A 20,871-nucleotide genomic window follows, 5' to 3' on the forward strand; every position below is an offset into this window, starting at 1 on the left:
AGCCTCACCTAATCCAACTCTTCATATCACGCCCAATCTCTCCATTCCCTCATCCCCCTCAATCCCCAGTCTTCTCTGCACATTCAGATATTTCAAAGCTTTGTTTTCAATGAAACTGCATCTAAAATATTTTAAGAATGAATGACTCAATCTTGAGCTTCCACAGTTCATATTTATTTAATTATGGTTGATATTATTAGTTGTTTTTATGTCTGTCACTAGTCTGTAACTTTCACAGAAGTCAGGGCCGCATCTTACTAATTTGTTTCAGCCTGGTAGCTTTGAATACATTGCAAATGACATGGTAATAAATATTGACACACAAAAATAAATGGTTTTTGCACAGCATGAAATAAAGTAGTGCCTGACACATGGTCAGTGTTCAATAAATGTGAACTCTTTCTAGTAGTAATAACAGTTGCTCAAAAAACATTTTGTGAAAAATGGCAAAAGCTCATTGCGCTGATTTACTATTAGCCAGCTAAGCTCTTTTAAAACTGATACTGTTTAGGAATTATTATAAAGAGTTTCAATTTCCTCTTTTGGTAAAAGCAAAAGTTTAGGTTCTCGAACCACAGAAAGATATTTTTCAAGACCTAGGTTCATGTATCACTTAATCTGGTCTCCATACAGATAGAATTAAATATTGAAATCTTTTTATATCCATTTAATCCCTGATACTTAGTACAACTCTTAATACCAAGTAAGCACTAAAAAATGTTAGTGGAAGGAATAAACAAATAAATGAATTAGGATGAATAGTTTATGCAACAGAATCTCCAAACTGTGAACACATCATATATAAGGAATATGTTTCATTCATTTTTTTGTCTCTAGCCACCTCGCCCAGTATCTGACACAAAATGAATGTTTACTAAACAGCTATTTATTAAATTATAGACAAGCGATAAACACAGTTTACTTTAAAAATGCAAAGAAGGAAAAAGAAAACACATTTGTTGTATCATGTAAACTTGCACCAAAGATTTGTGAATAGATTTATTAACGGGGTAGAATTTCTACCTGGAAGATAGAGAGGTAAACATGGAGACTGAGAAGTCAGGTCACCTTAGTCCTCTCAAGTGGTTAAAGCTAACTAGTCCCTGTGAATGAGAATTTAGCCTCTCTGAGGGTCTCTAGCCTCTATACAGCATTGGTCTCAGAACAACACAGTCAGGGCAGGTGCTGGTCACATCTCTTAGCCTAAGAGTGCATACCTATTAGGGAAATTCTACTGTGGTAACAATGAAAACATAAAGACCTTGGGTGAAGAGAAGAAAGGAGTAGGAGTGTCACTTGAAGCACAAACAGGGAGACTGAACGGACAATCTCTGTGTCACCACATCTGTGTCAAGAAAGGCACGCCAGTTTCCTTCAAGGTACATAAGCATGTTGCACCATTGTGGAAGGAATGGAAGAGCAGGATGGGGTTGGCTGGTGGAAGTCACATCTTGGGGAAGCTGGCCAGATTTGCAATGCCACAAGCGTTGTTCTTATTCCGGGCCATGAGGATATAGCCTTTGTTTCCCCAGTTTTCTCCCCAGCTGTAGGACCAAGCAAGGAAAATACTTAGTACCCTCAGTTTATTCAATAAAACATTTACTGAGTATTGTGCTAGGTTTTGATGGTTTACCAAAATAAATAAATCAGTTTTTACCTTTAAAGACTTTTAAAGTCAAGAAATGGAGAGAAGGCATAGTGTTACAAGAGAGATTGTTTCTGCTCAAGGGGATCAAAGGGCTTAACAAAAGAGGTGGCATTTGAGCTGAGCCCAAAGGCTGATAGAATTTGGACGTGTGGAAACAGGAAGCCAGCAGGTGAGAGTGAAATGAGTAATAGAGGCAGGAAAGCATGGGATATGTGTTAAGATCATGTAGCTAATTGCCATACACCCAGAGCTATCACAGAATCGTGGATCAAGTATACTCCAATTAAAAAAAAATCATACAGCTGAAGAACAGGGTGCCTGACAGGGTATAGTGGGAGATTAGGTTAAGGGGATCTTTCTGGCCAGGCTAAAGATTTTCACTCTCTGGCCCATGATAGTGGAGGAGACACTGAAGATTTCTGATTAGGAGAGTGACATCATTCAACTTGAGTTTTATGATGAATTATCTTGAAAACTTGAGTCCAGAGCATAAGAAAGAGGCAAGAGAGGCTGAAGCTGGTGATTTTGGTTCGGGAGTGAACCCATAGAAGAGATGGCAACAGAAGATGAGATGGTTGGATGGCATCATCAACTCAGTGGACATGAGTTTGTACAAACTCTGGGAGATAGTGAAGGACAGGGAAGTCTGATGTGCTGCAGTCCATGGGGTCACAAAGAGTCAGACAAACTGAGCACCTGAACAACAATCACAGGAGAGATGAATGAAGCCATAAGAACAGATGAGACTGCTAAGGAGACAAGTGGAAAGGCTGGAAGATTAGATACAGATAAAGACACAGGCAGACACAAAGACAGGGGAATGGGGAGAGATTGGTCTATATATCTTCTAAATTATCTTCATAAGTTTACTGTCCTTTTCCTCCCAACCAGAAAATTCACCAGTTACCTGGTACACTTACTAAAGCAATTTACCCTACCCCTGTTCCGTTATCCAGGGGTTCCCAATGACCCTGATCCTGCCTGGGCATGCCCTTTATTCTTCCCAGCTCTCTTGGATGTAGAACTTACCACTTGATCAAAAAGAAAGGACAGGGTAAGTGCCTGGGCTGAGAAAAGAGAAAGGAAGAACACAAGACAGAAGCTGTGGGAGAAGGAATACCCTCTCAGGAAGGTGCACAGGCTCACCCTTACTTTGGACTGTGATTTAAAAAGTTATTCCCAGCCTCACATTCCATCCTGCCAGCCCTCCAGGCAGCATGCCGAACTTGAGAACTCCCCAGAGTCTAGGATGCCTGCTCCTTTGGAGGGCATCAAGGACAGAAAGTTTAATCAGTGCTCCTGCCAGGCTGGTATTGATCAATGAGGAAAGGAAAAGAATAATTCCTATAAACCTGTATCCCATCCATAAAGTTATAAGGAGCTAAAGAAAAATAGGGAGCCAACAGGCCCTGTAGTTTTATTTGTTCCCAATAATAGAGAAGGAAATACTAATTTTGTTTTTGGTGCTCATATCTACTTTCTGAAACGCATTTATCTTCCCAGACTTCAAAATCTCTGCCCAACTCTGATATTTGTCTATCCTAAGAGCAAAAAGCTACACAAAGGGATTACATTGTTTATATTGTTCCCTAATGCTTATCATCAGACTCATGATGGAAACCTCCCTAAAAAACCAATCACATTAGAGAAAAAAGAAAAAATACATATAATTCCAAAGCTCCTGCTGGTTCTTGGTGCTCCTTTATGTTCTCACATTAGCTAGGTCTGTCTTTTTTAGGGGCTGTGAGGTCACTGAAGACAGACATCTGCTCACATATTTGTGTACATGACTAAGTACCTTGAACACATACCTTTAGTACTCTTGTCTGGCCATTATGTTAGAATGAATAGCCTCAGATTGGGAAGGTAGAATTGAAACATGTGAGAAAAATTTCTTTGAGGGGAAAAAAAAGGAATATTGGGAAGTTGAGGTTGAGTGTTAAGAGAGTGAGGGAGTGACAAATACAGGGTTCCCATAATTACCTGTTTTTAATTATCCAGTGCTTGTTCCCCTTCTGGATCCCATATCCCACTGCCAAAACCGCGTGGTTCAGATTATCGCTATTGCAGTTTTCATCGTAATACACACCTAGGAAACAAATTATCAAGGTGAAGCTTTCTGCAATCCAAGGGCTGCCCTGTGTGGTCTCCCACTCTAGGAGACCCTCTGTAGAATCCTGTCCCAGTCTTTTCTAAGAGGACTTACAAAAGAGATGGTCTGTGCTGTGGCAGCTGTTTCTCTCTAGTGGACTCAGTCTGATTATGGAAACAAGTACTGAAAATGCCTGGTACCCTTGGGGAAGCTGCCCAGTCCACATCGGGAGAGAAGGTTGATTGTGCTGTATAGGAACAGCACCGTACCTTTTCTGTAAAACTGGAAGGAGGTCAGGCTTGCATCAATGGCCACAGAGATGGGTCCCACTCGGGCTACTGCCCTCTTCAGGGCTTTTTCATTTCCTTCGGGTATCTCTCTGTACCCTCTGCACTTAGCTGCCTTGCCTGTTGGATTGTACATACAATTTTCATCCTGGAAAAACAAGGTTAAAAGAGGACTAGGACTAAGCAAAGGCAGTTAACTGGTGTGAGAAAGTCTGTTAAAAGTTTTGGGTGACATCAGTGCATGGCAGCAGACTTGAGTCTCCACCAAGGGTCTGTTCTCTTCTCACCATTTTAGAAACTGTAAGAAAAGAATACGGGGTGGGAGGTGGGAGGGAGGTTCAAGAGGGAGGGGACATACATATACCTGTGGCTGATTCATGCTGATATATGGCAGAAAACAACACAATACTGTAAAGCAATTATTCTCCAATTAAAATTAAAAAATTGTTAAAGAACATGAAAATTGTATACCTCGTACCATGCCCCCAAATCAGCTCCAGGTGGTTTTAAAACATAACGTGAAAGAAAACACTATAAAACTTTAAAAAAGGAAGGTTTTTATTACCTCCGAGTAGATAAAGATTTCTGAAATTAGATTAAAAAAAAAAAAACCCACAAATCAACTCTGGCAATGTAGTATGTATGATCCTCAGGAGGCAAGGAAGCAGCAGCTCCTGTGTTGGGAGGAGGCCCATCCCCAGCTAGACAGAAGACCTTGGCCCCATGCACCTGTATCAGGCAGCGTTCTGGCTGACCTTGCGCTCTCATGAGAGAGAGGTAAAATCACACAACATGACACTAAAACAAATTAATAAAGAACTCAGTAATTTAGCCTGTGAATTTCCAACATTATGTTTTACAGGTATAGTTAACAATGATGTGTTTCATTGTCAAGCCAGAATCATGGAATCTAATAGCAACCCACGTCAAAGTGGTGCATTCTTTTTGGCAGTTCATTTTCCTAGAGGCCACCCCTCAAAAACCCTAATGTTGCATCTACAAGAATACATTATCTAGAGCTTCCCTGCTGGTCCAGTGGTTAAGAATTCACCTGCAAATACAGGGGACATGGCTCGATCCCTGGTCTGAGAAGATCCCTTATGCCATGGAACAGTTAAGCCTGTGTGTCAAAACTACTGAAGCCTGCATGCCTAGAGACCATGCTCTGCAACAAGAGAAGTCACTGGAATGAGAAGCCTGCACACTGCAACAAAGATTAGCTCTTGCTTGCCACAACTAGAGAAAGCCTCTGCATAACAACCAAGACCTGATCCAGCCAAAAATAAATAAATACTTAAAAAATTTATTTAAACACTAACAGTAATGGTAGCATTTGACATGATAGTCTAAGATTATAGTAATGTCTTGTATTAATAATTTCTCTAGATTCCTTTGCCATATAATCCAAACCCTTGGTGCCTCCTAGTACCAAAAATTGCATAGATATACAAGTACAATAAAATATCTAGGGGAGAGATTTGGAAGGATACCATGTAATGATATTTTAAGGTAAAAATAACTTGTATTGTGGCTGGAATGAACTTAAATTACTGGATTATCTGCCTGCTGCCTTCTTTTTTAAGCTTTGTTTTTTCACAACCTCTTTCCATTCATTTACATGTTCATATAAGAAGTTCTTTCAGTTTTATACAATAAAAATAATGAGAACAGTTGTCCAAGATTCAGAATATTACAAATGGAACACATGTCTTATAATAGCTAACTCTTCATTTTGACTGATTATAAAACCAAAATTATTGCATATTCCTCTAAAATGCTGAAGAGATCATTTGAGGGGGTAGGGGAGCAAAAATTGTAAGTCAATTGCTCCTTCTATTTCAAAACAGGGGTTCAAATGTTATATAATTTTTATTCAGAGTTTCTGAGTTATTAAACTATCCCTCAACAAACTGGTTAATACAGTACTGAATAAATGATATAAGCTGTCAATGGATAAGTGATCAACAACTAGTTCTAATAATATTTATTTTTTTAATATAGTTAGACAAACCTTTAAATTGGCTGCCTGGATAAAGCAACGTTGGAAAAAAGTTATAACCATTAATCTGTTTTTTTTTTGCATATACTATTAGGATTTAATATTTTTGATATCAAGTGACAACAAAAAGTTGTCAAAAAATATTTAACAATTTAAAACAATATTTTGTCACACTTGGGTTATGTCACTAATGGCCTGATGTATTCAGAATTAAAAAGCTAATCTGTTAGGGCAGCTTTAGTATGCTGCATCTTACACTAGCAGCCCTATGAAAACTGTACACAGATTAAAGAAAACTCTTTCCACATACAACCTCCAACTTTCCTCATTTGTATACCTGACAACTAAAAAAAGTAATAATAACATGAAATAATAATGGCATGAAATTTCATGAGGATGTCTTGAAGTGACTTTACTATGTAGATTGTGGAGTATCCAGTGAAATGGATCTGTTCAGTCATTTACATTAATGAGCATTTTATTGTATCAGATGTCATTTCAGATGACTAAATATAAATAAATAAAACTCACTGTTATTGGGTTTTTAAAGGCTCAAATTGCAAAGGAAAAAAATAATTTTTCTAAAATTAAGAAATTTTCTGGGTTGAAAGACATCATAAACAGAAAGAAAAGAAAACACATAGTTATAGCTGTTTAGTCGCAAAGTCATGTCCGACCCTTGCGATCCCATGGACTGTAGCCTGCCAGGCTCCTCTGTCCATGGGATTTCCCAGGCAAGAATACTGAAGTGGGTTGCCATTTTCTTCTCCAGGAGATCTTCCTGACCCAGGGACTGAACCCACATCTCCTGCATTGGCAGGCAGATTCTTTACCACTGGGCCACCAGGGAAGCCCAATACACATAGTATTCGTATCCAAATATCTTTTTACATTTTTTAAACATTAGTAAGAAAGAGAATAAAATCTAATTAAAAATGGGCAAACGATATAAATGCTTCCATGGCAGCACAGTGGTAAAGAATCCACCTGCCAGTGCAGGAAACCCAAGAGACACGGGTTCAATCTCTGAGGTGGGAAGATCCCCGGAGTAGGAAGTGGCAACCTGCTCCAGTATTCTTGCCTGTAAAATTCCATGGATAGAGGAGCTACAGTCTACAGGGTTGCTAAGAGTCAGACACGACCGAGCACACACACAATCACACACAAAAGATATAAGCAGTCAATTCATAAAGAAATTCAGATATTGATGAAGCTGTGAATCAACTGGATTTCTTATATTATGCAGATGGGAATATAAATTTTCCAAATACCTTGGTAAACAATTTGACATCATCTAGTATAGTTAAAGATGCACAGACCTTAAGACTCAGACAATTCTGTTCCTAGATATTACATTCTAGTAAATAAATTCTTGAACGTGTGAATAGAAGACTGGGGATATTTGCAGCAGATAAACAGATCGGATGGGTAGATCTTGGCTCTGTTACATAACTAGAGGTGTGAATTTGAATATGCCATTTTATCTCCTTAAGTGTCTATGTCCTTCTATGTCCTCACCTATAAAGTGAGGATAAGGGTGCCTTACAGGGCTTTTATAAGAAATGAGAACATGCACTAAGTACATGGCTTAGTACACGGTAGCCATCATTTGTATTACTCAGACTTGCAATCCCTTCTTTAAAGGCTCCTGCTGCAAAGGCCCCATATTACCTATCAACTCCATGCATATAAAAATGTCCTCAGATCTTCTTCCTTTTAGATAAGAAAGATCTTCCTATTACTAAAGGACCTTATACTAACACATATATATGGAATTTAGACCCTGTATGCAAGACAGCAAAAAAGACACAGATGTGTATAGCGGACTTTTGGACTCAAAGGGAGAGAGAGGGTGGGATAATTTGGGAGAATGGCATTGAAACATGCATACTAGCATGTAAGAATCGAATCACCAGTCTATGTCCAATGCAGGATACAGCATGCTTGGGACTGGTGCACGGGGATGACCCACAGGGATGTTGTGGGGAGGGAGGTGGGAGGGGGGTTCATGTTTGGGATCTCATGTACACCCGTGGTGGATTCATGTCAATGTATGGCAAAACCAATACAGTATTGTAAAGTAAAATAAAGTAAAAATAAAAATTTAAAGTATAAATAAATAAATAAAGGACCTTATGGGAGGAAGTGAGTTCATCTCTAAAATTGCAATAAATATGAAGCAACTTGCTTTTTTCTCTCATTTTAAACATGTTAACATGTTAACTTACATAATTTGCTTAAATGTTCCCCAAATCCACATTGAGATCACACAAAATAAAGCCACATGATTCATGAAGTTAGCATGGTGGGCTTAGAGATTTCTGATGGGAGTGGAAGAGTTGAATAGAGAGTTATAGAGACCTACTCAGAGATCTATGGGATAGCCTATCTGTTCTTTCTCCAGGGCAAAGAGACAGATAGGAGCCATGGTAGTGTAAGCTCCCCAAATTTTCCCAGACTGGACTTCCCTGGTGGTCCACTGGGTAAGAACCCACTTATCAATGCAGGAGACACATGTTCGATTACTGATTTGGGAAAATCCCACATGCTGTGAGCAACTAAAACCTGTGCTCCACAACTACTGAGACCACAGGTTTTAGAGCCTGTTTTGCAATGAGAAGCAACCACAATGAGAAGCCACCAACTAGAGAGTAGGCCTCGCTCACCACAACTAGAGAAAGACCGCTTCAAGCAAAAAATTAATTAATTTTAAAACACACACAAATTCTCCCAGACTGTGGAAATCTTCTTCGCCTTTTGTGGGAAATCATTTCATCAAGAAAGCTGGATAGGGTAACAGAAAACAAGATTTCTGGAACTGTTTCCAGAACAAAATGTTATGCTTGAAAAAGAGAAGCCGTTACAGAACTATATGACTGTGCGGGACAGTCTCACCTGTCCAACATACGGGTAGGCATCTTCAGAGTCAATGCCCCGGTTCTTCTGCACATACTGGAAGGCATTGGTCATATAGCCCCCTCCGCAGCCATCATTCTCAGACACACAATCCACCAGGTTCTGTGGACTCAGATTTAAGAGTTTGCCGGTTTTCTTCTTGAGTTGGCCCTCCAGGGCACCCACAGAGCTAAAAGCCCAACAGGAACCACATTGACCCTGAGAGGCATAACAGAGAAATCATCAGTAATTGCTGTTCTCACTGTCTGTTTCTCTCTTCTACCTGCCCAATGAAATTTCACACATTTTGTAAATTCCAGCGCCCATCCCCTTTGCTATGAAGTATTCCTATTTCCCTTCACTTGACCTTTGTTGCAGTGTTCTATTGCTATTGTTGCTATTAATAACTGTTGTTACTACTGTTACCATTAGTTGCAGTGAAGCAGAGTACAGCACTTCAATGAATCAATGAATCCATCATGAATTGAAAAACAGTAAGGTGAAAATGCAATACCCCTAACTTACTGAACGTCACAACTTAGCCCAGCCTGACTTACATGTACTCAGAACACTTATGTTAGCCTACAGTCAGGCAAAATAATCTCACACAAAGCCTATTAGTGTTGAATATCTCCTATAATTTACTGAATTATAATTATATTGAATATCCTATGCAATTTACTGAATTATAATTGTACTGAAAGTGATAAACAGAATGGCTGTAGTTGTGTTTACCTTCAGGACCATGTGCCTGGCTGGCAGCCATGGCCTGCTACCAAAGCCTAGCATCAAGAGAAGGTATCATACTACATATTGCTAGCCTGGGAAAAGATCAAAATTTTAAATTTGAAGTACAGTTTCTATGGAATGCCCATCACTTTTATACCATCATGAAGTCAAAAATATCATAAGGTGAACCATTAGAAAGTCAGAGAACTACTCTAGGATAGGAAAAGTTTTCCATGTTCTTTTAATACTTTTACAAATGAAGAAATACTGCAGATAAAAGAAATACTCTTTAAAGGTAGGTCTTGGGTGCATAGGGAATAGAAATGTGGAAGACTTATAAAAATATAACTATTGTGTTGGAAACAATGATACTAATGGTGTATATCTGCGTAAGATATTTGCTGTAAAAACAATGTAGATGAATAATTAAGGATTTATTATCTTGCTAAAAAAAAAGTCAGGGACCATCTGTACTGGCTTTGTAACACACTAGATCAGTGACCTTGGGTAAATTACTAAACTTCTCTGTACCACACTGTCTTTATGTGGAAATTGTGAATAATAATAATAAAATGAGATTATGAGAATTTAAAAAGTTAATTCACATAAAGGATGAATTATTATGTGCAATAATAATAATCTCCCCAAAAGTGCTCGCTATTATTATTGGTGTATGTTTGGCTAGATGATACATTTTTTTCTTTCCTGCTAGTTCTATTTTTTAAGATTGGGGATTTCTTGAGAACACAAGTTATGTCTTAGTCCTCTCTACTGTCTAGCACTATACCTGGTAGGTTCTGCAAAAACTGTGGTTGTTGAATGAATGTTAGATCAAGTGTTCATCTGGCAGATATAATCAGCATTGTTAAGATCATGGGAAAACTTACATTCTCAGGCTGGTAAGAATATAAGATTGTAAAAGCTTTTGTAGAAAGGATTCTGTGACCTACTGATTCCAATTTTAAGATTTATTTTGCATAAATATTTGTATATATGCACACAGGTGCTTATAGCAATACTATTTGCAGAAAAGAAAAAAGAAAAAAACAAAAAACTAAATTTACAAAAACAGATGATGAGTTAAACAACAGAATAGGCTTTATTCTCTTGGCAGTGGGAGGTGTAACTTAATTCTTTCCCATCTCTTTCTGGTGCCCTCATACCTTAGGAACAAAGCAGCAAAAAAAGGGAGAGATCATGCTAGCTTACATACCCACACCCAACAGAAAGGAGGATACCTGGTTTTTGACAGGAGTAACGTATCCCTTCTTCCGATAATCAACAGAGTCTGGGGTTCTGCCTTCCCAGTCTGGGATATAGAGAGTGTCATTACTGCGGGAACGAGAAGCGGGTACTTTGAGTCCAGTCATCTTCTGAACCACTTCTTCACTGGTCTGGGACAAAGAAGAAAGAGACCAGGCATAAGCAGGGAACCAAGACAAAACAGGCAGACAGACCAGGAACTGAGGTTCAACTCACCATGTCCCCCAAGTGATTCATGGCCAGTTCATATGTATGGACACCAAGCGAGGCCTCAAGATTATGGATGGAAATATGCTTCAGGTTTTTTTCCCAAATTAAACGCCGAGAGATTTCATCCACCTAAACAGAGCATAATTAGTACTGGCATAGACTGTGTCCTGTGTATAGTTACTTACATAGTACTGTGGAGGTTTTTAGAAGAGATTAAATTTATAATCACAGAGGATTTACCATCTAGTTGGGGAACTTGCCATGGCATTGTTAAGAGCATGCAAAAATCAATATATAAACAACTGCAAATAATAAAACTCAAAGCTCTGATTTATAGAGGAAAATTACTTATGGATTAATGGCATTATTTGAGAAGGCTTCCCAAAAGAGACCTGTAAGACAGTTATAAAGAAAAGATAGGACTTGATTGAGGATGACTTGAGGAGTAGGAATAGAGAGTATATGTTAACTGCGAACAGGGACAGGTTTACTTGGTTGTATTATAATCCTGAATTTGAAGAAGGAAATTTGGAAGCTAGGATCGGATGTCTCGGGTTCCAGCCCTCCCACATTCTCCTCCAGGTTCCCAGGCACCTTGCTGTTATACTGCTTTCTGTAGGTCTTCTTCCATAGCTCCCATTGGGTGTCCAGTATCTCCTCGGGGTATAGAGCAAAGCTCAATATAGGCAGCAGTAGTAGAACCGTGAGCCCCCACATCCTGGAGAATAGGATAATTAGGGGCATGTGTGGCAGTTCCAGTCGTGTCCAACTCTTGCCGACCCTACGGACTATAGCCCACCAGACTCTGTCCATGGATTCTCTAGGCAAGAACACTAGAGTGGGTTGCCATTTCCTCCTCCATGGGATCTTCCTAACTCAGGGATGGAACCCAGGTCTCTTATGCCTCTTGCATTGGCAAGCAGGTTCTTTACCACCACCACCACCTGGGAAGCCATAATTGGGGGAGACTCTTCTGTTTGTCCAGAGGTTCCTAATCTGATTTGGGATGAGGAAACAGCTGGAACCATATGCTCAGACAGGTGGTTCTTAATCTTTGGGAAGCATAGACTCACATGACAAGCTAATAAAAAATTGCAACCCACTATTAATTCCTCTTGCCAGAAAAATGAATACAACACAATAATTCTGGGGAGTTCCTGAACCCAAAGTTAGGAGCCCCTTCCTCTGGACCATGAGGCAGAGGAAAACTAGGCTTTATGAGGAAGGCAGACAAAGATTGAGAGTGATTTCCATATGATAAAATGATAGGTGGGGGAAGAGGGGTCTGGGTTTGGATGTGATGCTGATACATCTGGTCCCAAGTATTTTGGGAGATCACACACACACAACTTGGACAGATAACCAGAAATGGGAAAGAAAACGGACAATCAGGATGGGAGCAATATCTGTCTGCTCCACTGTCCCCAGCAGACTCGGAGGAGATGGACAGGTGTAGGGTTAAGATGAATGGGATTGGAGAATACAAAAAGGAGAGATAAGTCTTTCCTTCCTGATCATTTCTTCAAGGTATTCTTCTGTTCCTTGCCTAAATTTTGATTCTGCTCCTAATCTTGCCAGCAGGGAACAAGGGAAAAGTTGACAGCATCTCCTATTTTCTCTGAGATATCCCCTCAGTGTTCTTATGCACTTCCTCCTTTCTCTTCCTGCTCCTTCCTTAGGCAGGAAACTGTCCTAATCTCAACCAGCTGCTGTGGGGGGAAAGCTTTTCTTTTTCTGACCGAAAAACCCACAAATACCTCTGGGACTGCCTCGCAGGACAAAAAAGCCTCAGAAGCAAGTTTGTTAGAAGAACGTAAGACAGAAAAGCAATGTTGTGTGATCATTAGTCGCACAGCTTTTCAGTTTACTTTAGCTTCGTTCACGTCTTGTAGTGTCTTGCTAATCACATGTCCTCCATTTTAAGAAAAAGTTTAGTCTGCGGCAAGTCGTACAGCTTGCATGATTTTTAAACTTGTCAATTTTTTGTGTAATCTTGGCACATTGGAAAATGTCCAGCAGGATATTTAATATCTGGAGTGTTTAGGGCTTTTCAGATTCTCAAGAGTAGGAAGATCTTGAGCTACCACCCCTCTGCATTCTCCTCCTCCCTGCTAGTAACTTAACCCTTTTAGTACCTTTGCCTCCCCACCAACCAAAAAAAAACAAAACAAAACCCTGAGGCCACTCTTTGAGGGATGGGTAAAGAAGGCCTTATATTGCTTTCACTGACAACCACGTATACATACATATAAACCATAAAAGGAGTCCTAAAGATTTCCAGGTAGATTTTACTTAGCCAGGAAATGACCAAAGGAGGACATCACTGTTTTCCTCCAGAAAGCCTATAAAGTTCATTTTGATCTACAAGTCACTACGTTCCTAAAATTCCTAAAAATGGAGGACAGGAATGAGAGGTTAAAAGATCCAGGAAGCTGAAAATGTTACCTGTTGATGGGGATCTGTTCTCTCGGCTCGTCTCAGCAGAGAAGAGTGGATAATGTGGCCGGATGACTGGGGGGGCTGGATTTATTCCACCAGGATTGCGGAAGTCAGCTCTGGCTGCTGGCTGGAAAATTTGGATGGGGAGGGCAGTGGAGATAGAAATGCTGAGAGAGGGGGATTAGGGAGGAGGGAAGGAGGCAGCAGATTTGTATAGTTCCTCTGTGTGCATGTGGAGCATGTGTGGCAGGGCGGAGAGTTAGGTATTTAGTTTCACATGGCTGCCTGCCTTTGAGACAGACAAAAAAGACCTCAGTACATTATTACCCAAGTTGGGGCTTACCTTCTCTTTGGTGGATAGACAAGCATATATTATTTGTTACACTAAGGGATTATCTCTTTTCTGGCCCTTTTCCTGTTATTATTTCCTGTTCCTGTTATTTCTCCAACTTTGAAACCTGTTTTATAAAATTTGTGTCTGACTCTCACATCACAGGTGAGGAAATGAAGACAAAAAACTAGAAAAAAGTATCTCAGGGAAGTCACAGGCTCCAAAATCATTTGTATTTTATAGACCTGTTGCCTAAAAGCTGTCATTGCTTTCAAGCAGGGTAATAGCTTTTCCAGACTAACATGATTTTGCTGAGGAAGGATATGCCCAAAAAATCCATATGAAATCAGTTCTAAAGTAACCAGAAACAGTACTCCTGGTTATGACAGCGCTTGAATCAATGCCATAAGCGCTGACAAATTCACTTGTGACTTCTTCACTGCCAAAGCCTGATGAACAGTATCTGTCTCAATTATTAAAATCCCCAATCCAGGGCCAGTCATATGAGCTTCTCCAAATGCTTCCCTCAATATCCAGGCATGTGACAGATCATGAGAATCTAGTTCAGTCCCTAAACCACATCCCCAAACATTTCCTTCCATAAACAGATGTGGGGGGAAGAGGAAAAGAGGGTCCTTGGAACAAAAACAATAATACATGGTATCCAGCTTCAGTTTCTAGCTGGGTTACATACATAGACCCTCAGGAAAACAGGTTTATGCTCATGGGTTTAATTTCTTAATGAAACATACTATCCTAGAGGGAAACAATGTCTAGACCTAAATAGTTTAAATTTCCCTATCCCTGATTCCTTTAAATCCAGAAGTGCCCTACTGGTCTCAAGTCCCAATTTATCCCCCTCTCCCAAGGACTTGGGCAATCCCCTACCCCCCATCCCATGGTCAGACGTCCCTCATGATTTTACTCCAAGTGAGTCAGGATCAGGAGGACAACTAAGGAATGCTGACTGATCAGAGCCCTATGATTTCTGATTCCTGAAACTATAGACACAGTGCTTCATGTTTGTGTATCTGAAGCACAAGTTATGGATTCAACTGGTTGCGGGTGTTTGTTGTTTTTGAGCTGGGATGGAATAATAAGGCCGCAATTAAGATCACACAACACAAGGAAGTTTACAAAAGGAAAAAATATTTTGTTTTAAAATCTTTGCTACATGTCATTATTTTTGCCACTGTAAGGCTCAGCACAGATGCCAGCAGTACAGAAATGGCCAACAAGGGAAAAAAAAAAAAAAAATCAAAAATAAAACCCTGAAGGAAAAGCAGAAACAAAACCCCCAGAGCATCTTCTCCACCCCTCCCCTTCTCCCAAAGCCCAATAATAACTGTACAATATTATAGTCCTGATCACATTTAAAAACAGTTGATTATTAAAAAAACAAGGATTTCATTGGAAACTCAACTTTTTGGTTTCTTAAAGTGTGATATAAATATATATATGTATATTGTATGTGTGCACATAGAATAAAAAAATAAACTGTCTCCTTTTCCACTTCACTACCTGGCACCAGACTGGAGACAAAAGGGAGGGAAACCTAATGACATTCTGTCAGCCCTCTCCAAGGCCACTACGCGCCTCAGTCCCCTATGGCTACATTTAGTATATTTTCTCGCCAATTCAGTCTTGCACTTAAGATACTGGCCTGAGCCAAACGAGTGAACAACAACAAAAAGGCTGATACACATGACTGTTACCTGAGGAAGGTAAAGAGTGAGAGTAGTAACCTGTATCCGCATTTATATGGCTATAGTTAATTATTAAGTGACCCTGTCGGGATGGGAGTCCAGGTCCCATCTATCACATGGATTTATTACACTTGTACTATAAAGCAAACTCCAGTCTCAAGATTGGAGAGGGAGCAAAGAGGAAGCAACTATAGGTCCAGAAGAGACCTAAATTTCAGTTCTTGCAGACTGGATACTTTGAGTATGGGATGAAAGAGGTTACTTTGCAAGAAGGCTTGGTATTTGGTTTAAATTCCAGCAGTGAGAATTTTCACTGGGACTGCTAATCCAAGAAGTTGAGTTTCCATGCAGACATAACCTCTAGAGAACACACATCATATGTGACTCTGACAGAAAAATGCAGCATCACCCTTATGGACAAGTAGGGGGTTCTGAACGTGTTTACCTTGCCAGCCTATTTCTGCAATGCAGATGTTCCATACAAGGTGAGAGCACCAAAAGCAGGAATGACCCAGCTTTATCACTATATATGTTCAATGAGAGACCAAACGTATCAATAAAAGACTTCATATACTTGCTTACAGCTGCATAGTGGCTGGGCACAGATATAATAAGCGCAGCAAAGACATTTACTTAAATACTCTTTGGCTGCATTACTAAGTGGAAACTAATTGGAAGATTCAACTCTTTAGGACTCTTTGAAAAACACAGAGAAAGACAAAGATAAAATCTGGGACAAATTTTGCATAACTCCCTAGTAGGGAGAAAGAAACAAACACAGAAACAAATGTGCACACTCACACACACACACACATGTGCACACACACACGTGCACACACACACACACACACACACACTCTCTTTCTCATTTCCTTACTCATATTTCATTCCAGAGGAATTGCTCACAGGCAGCAAAAAGCACCTGTACTCACTTCCAAAAACCCCATCACACCTGCCATGTTTCATGGTCCTCAAACATTGAGGACATTTCTCCTCTCTCTCACCTTATTAAGAATTTCTTTCCAAAAATAAGCCATAGTATCTAAAGGAAATAGTGAATGTTTTTTAACCTGCTCCTTGACCCAGCACAAATCGTTTCTGCATAAATTTCTGGTCAGGAGACATAAGGAAAGACATTCTTAACCTAACCCAGCCTCAATTTTTCAAAGGGTCCCCAAAGCGTTGAGGAGTCACTCCATTTCTTCTATAAATGTTATCTCAGAGATGCAGGAAGACAAGGGAAAGGTCAGAAGGGAAAGGGAGTATACATGAGGGGTGAGGGAAGGGAAGGGAGAGGAACTTTTATTCTGTTTACAGAAAGATTTGCTTTTTTAAAAACAAATGGTGATTTTTTTCTCCCCCACCCTTTATCCTCACCCCAATAGTTCTATTCTGAAAAGGAGGGAAACATAGTTAGGTCAGGAAATTCTTCATTGTTGTAACTGTTGCTCTGGTCTCCCAGCATAGATAGCATCTCCTAATAAGAGAAAAAGAATAAGCTTGGGTCACACACCTTGATCCTTCACATTTATTGAGCTCCTTCCCAACATCCCCCTGAACCATCACCCCTGGCCCCAGAGTTTCTGCTGTGCTGAGTTCTCTTAGCCTTCTTTACTCCCAGCAATTCTAACTTCTTTAGATGACAACCTATTTTCCTACTTCCTTCTCTGCCTTCCCCCTACAGTTCTACATTCTCCCCCTTTTCTAGTCCTCACTATTCTCAATGGGAGAAAAATCTCCTTGTCATATTTCATAAAATCCCCTCTGGATACTTATGGAGTATCTCTTATCCTATTTGTTTTCCACCAAAACCTTGTTTTGCCTTCTTCCAATCTGTGTTTTAAACCAAGTTCCTCCTTTATCCCACTTGAGATTACTAACTACTGCAGTCCCCTCAGGATTTACGTAAACAGACCCTTATAGCTGTATTCAGTATTTTTATGCCTAAACTACTACCATCAAATGGGCATATGGCTCTCCGTGAATGGACCAAAATTACCTTCTTTCATGTCTTCGCGTGGTGCTTCACGTCACTAATGACAGTCTAGTGCAGCACACTAAGTTCACAATCTTCTCAATTAATGACATCTATTTTTACGTCTCTTCTCTTCTCCCACTTACTAACCTCAATCCATGCATGCTTTCTTCTCTGTCTCTCGTCCCTGACTCTTTCTCTCCCAGTTTCTGGTTTTCTGAAGTCTTTAGACCCTCTCACCTGGAAGACCTCAGGCTGGCCAGGTTGCTGCGCTGATGGTTGTTGAACATGTTGCTCATTAGAACTTGAACGATGATGCGACTGCTGGCCCTGCCACTGTGGCCAGACACCTACACCCTCTGCTGTCCGTGTCTGGAATTGTCCTGCAGCTTGTCCAGTCTCAGGAGCTAGAAATATAGCAATGAAAAATAAACAACTTCAACCTGCTAACTCCACTAGAGAGGAGAAACTAGCACATAGCCACATGCAAGTCATTAATTTTACCTAGATACCCTCTGTCCTTTCTATTTCAAACCCTAGTCCCAAATTTATTTTTCTTCTCTAGGTAGAGTCTTTTCTAAAGGACCCTTTGCTCATTCAGACTCAATGTGCATATTATTAAATTTATAATATTTTACATGCTTTTTGTTACACATGCTAATAAAGTCCTTTTCACGCAGGTAGGTTTTCAATTCCAAATGGACTATCACCACGCATTTCCCTATCCCACTCCAGTACTCTTGCCTGAAAAGCCCTATGGACAGAGGAGCCTGGTGGGCTACAGTCCATGGGGTCGCAAAGAGTCGGACACGACTGAGCCACTTCACTTCACTTCAGGTCAGCACAGCCAGGACAAAAGCATACTATTTTAAACACTAAACCCTTTCTCCTTTGTGACGTGATTTTCCTGTTACCCTGACTCTGGTGTGAACTCACCAAAGTTGGATCCACGACTGGTGAGACTAGGATAGGCAGCTGCACCAGGTGACGCAGTGGAAGCACCAGGAAGGGACATGGGGCTGAAAGAAGATGGAGTCTGAAAGCTGCCTACACCAAACTGGGAAGAACGAGTCTTAGCTGTAGCCTGGGTAGCCACTTGCTAAAAGGAAGAAAGGGGTAGAGAGTAAACAGAACATTAACATTACTGCACGGACCATTCCTATGGGAGTTAATCCTCTGTCAAACATTGGATTCTTTGGAGCCAACCTCATTACTTATTTCCCATCGCACATTTCTTCCAATTAACTCCCAGTTTCCTCTGACACTATTTTTAGGCACTTGTGATAAAGTGTAAAAAGCAAAGAACTATGCGATTAGTCAAAGTATACACATTTAGAGTTGAGAATTAAATGAAAATGACATAAATGAAAGCATTTTATAAACTGTAAAACTATACAAAAACTAGAGGCATTAATAAGAGTACAGCATTATATAAAGAGAAAAACACACTTTGCATCATTTTATTATTCAATCTGTACCACATTTGTTTGTTCCTAATGATATCTTTTTTTTTTTTTTTTTGGTAACTTAACAGTTTCCTCACTATAATAGTAATGCATATGCACCATGGGATATCTTCAAAATGAAGGAAAATAAAAAGGAAATAATCATCCATAATCCTACCACCAAAGACACATGGTTAACATTTTTGGATAATTTCTTCCAGTTTTCATTTTCCTATGTATTTTTTTAAACAATGAGGTTATACCACGTATAATAATTCTAGAGTTTATTTCTGATTTTGGCTTTTTTATTTAAAATATTACTTATGCAAATATAAGTACACAGCAACATATAAAAGGATATTAGCTTTAGCCTTAACGTATATATACACATATATATATATATTACATGAGGATTTTTAAACACAATTCCTGCTCCCAATAAGGTAAAAATTGGAAAACAGAGGATGGCAGGGCGGTCAAGAGAGGACGTTTAAGACAGACAATAATAATTTTACATATGGAAAAAGCCTAACCAACCAAACAACAAATACAAGGGACAGACAGATGAGAGGGTTTACCTGGGCAGAGAAGCCTGGCCGGGTGCTAGGGGTCCAAGCTGGGGCTGCTCCCTGGGTAGGATTGGAGTGGCGGGAAATCTGGGCCAACATCTGCCCTGCGGAAGTTGATGGCTGCACAATGGTTACAGGAGGGGCCAGACCACTATTTCTAGGAGTGAACAAACAGTGAGGTGAGGATGAAAAAGGTGCATTTATCACAGAATCTAGGAATCACAGGACACTCTAGTGCTATCTCTAGATTCCCTCGACTCCCTAGGGGTTGAGGAAAACTTGATAACAGAATCTGGAAAAGACGAAAAAGACTGACAATCACACTGATCAGGACACACAGAGATGGGACCTGGAACAGGGCAGCAGGACAGGTGCAAAGAAAGAGGAGGAAGAAAAGCAAGCTCGTCTCATCTGAGGCCAGTAAGTTCCACTGCTTTGTCTGAGATAACCAGAGAAAGCTAGGCAATAATAAAACCTGGATTCAGTAACTGAATCCCTCAGTTGCCCTGTAAAGCAGCACACACATACGGGGCTCACCTGAAATTCTCTGCCGGCCGGGGGGTAGGAGGGAATGTGTTGCCCTGGGAGAATAGCTGTTGGGTGGCAGGGACAGTGCTGGAGGAGATGCCTTTACTCTGATCTGTGGACCAAAAGGAGTCGGGGGAGGGCCAGTCAAGGGGCTGTAGTATATTAGTTCAGCAAGTTCCTATTTATTCACGAGGTTATTAGGGTTAAGTGGAAATATGCTGGGAGACTACTGATTGGGCAGCTGCAGGCCCATCAATAAGTGATCAAAATGAGAATTTAAAATGAGAATAAAGGAAAAACATACCCGTACTGATGTTGGAGTAGATTTCTGAAAATCTTGGATCTCTATCTTGGGCAAACAGACTCTCTGACTTCTCAAGGGGCTTGCTGTGTTCTGGCCCTGTGGTTGTTACAGCCTGAACAGAAACCTGTGGAATGTAATGATAAAAATAACCATGAAGGTTTAACATGACAATTCAATAATTCAAAAATTTATATAAAGATACACATACACTTTAACTGGCTCTAGGGGACACTTCTTAAAGTAATGTTCACCATCCTTTAAAGACAACATACTAACCTGGGAATGATTGTAGCTGGTTAGTCCATCTCTTCCTGGTACCACATCTAATTCTGTTTGCTGCTGCTGCTGCCTACATGTTAAAGGCAAGTAAAAAGAAAAATAGGGGGAAAAATGTTATTTTTAAAAGGATCTGGGGAAAGGGCTTAAAACAAACAAAAAAGTGTGACTGTAG

The 20,871-nt window shown here is 40.1% G+C and overlaps 2 protein-coding genes across 4 annotated transcripts in view; both read right to left on the bottom strand.

Moving 5' to 3' along the window:
- Window positions 159-14,041, bottom strand: CTSK (cathepsin K). The gene is made up of 8 exons (XM_005677656.3): window positions 13,569-14,041; window positions 11,718-11,841; window positions 11,130-11,252; window positions 10,889-11,044; window positions 8,922-9,140; window positions 4,010-4,175; window positions 3,632-3,737; window positions 159-1,544 (listed from the first exon to the last, which is right to left on the bottom strand). Exons 2-8 carry the CDS (start codon window positions 11,838-11,840, stop codon window positions 1,445-1,447), a joined length of 993 nt encoding a protein of 330 aa, XP_005677713.1. The 5' UTR covers window position 11,841; window positions 13,569-14,041; the 3' UTR covers window positions 159-1,444.
- ARNT (aryl hydrocarbon receptor nuclear translocator) overlaps window positions 15,026-20,871 on the bottom strand; it is a 66,336-nt gene continuing 60,490 nt past the window's right edge. For all 3 annotated transcript variants that reach the window (XM_018046046.1, XM_018046044.1, XM_018046045.1), the window contains 7 exons: window positions 20,697-20,769; window positions 20,421-20,544; window positions 20,126-20,228; window positions 19,598-19,745; window positions 18,511-18,673; window positions 17,815-17,981; window positions 15,026-17,076 (listed from right to left, as the gene is read on the bottom strand). In XM_018046046.1, the coding sequence (XP_017901535.1) occupies window positions 16,987-17,076; window positions 17,815-17,981; window positions 18,511-18,673; window positions 19,598-19,745; window positions 20,126-20,228; window positions 20,421-20,544; window positions 20,697-20,769 (868 nt within the window). In that variant the 3' untranslated portion in view covers window positions 15,026-16,986. The remainder of the gene's footprint in view (window positions 17,077-17,814; window positions 17,982-18,510; window positions 18,674-19,597; window positions 19,746-20,125; window positions 20,229-20,420; window positions 20,545-20,696; window positions 20,770-20,871) is intronic.

This window comes from Capra hircus, chromosome 3, assembly GCF_001704415.2.
Source record: "Capra hircus breed San Clemente chromosome 3, ASM170441v1, whole genome shotgun sequence".
Lineage (NCBI taxonomy): Eukaryota > Metazoa > Chordata > Mammalia > Artiodactyla > Bovidae > Capra > Capra hircus.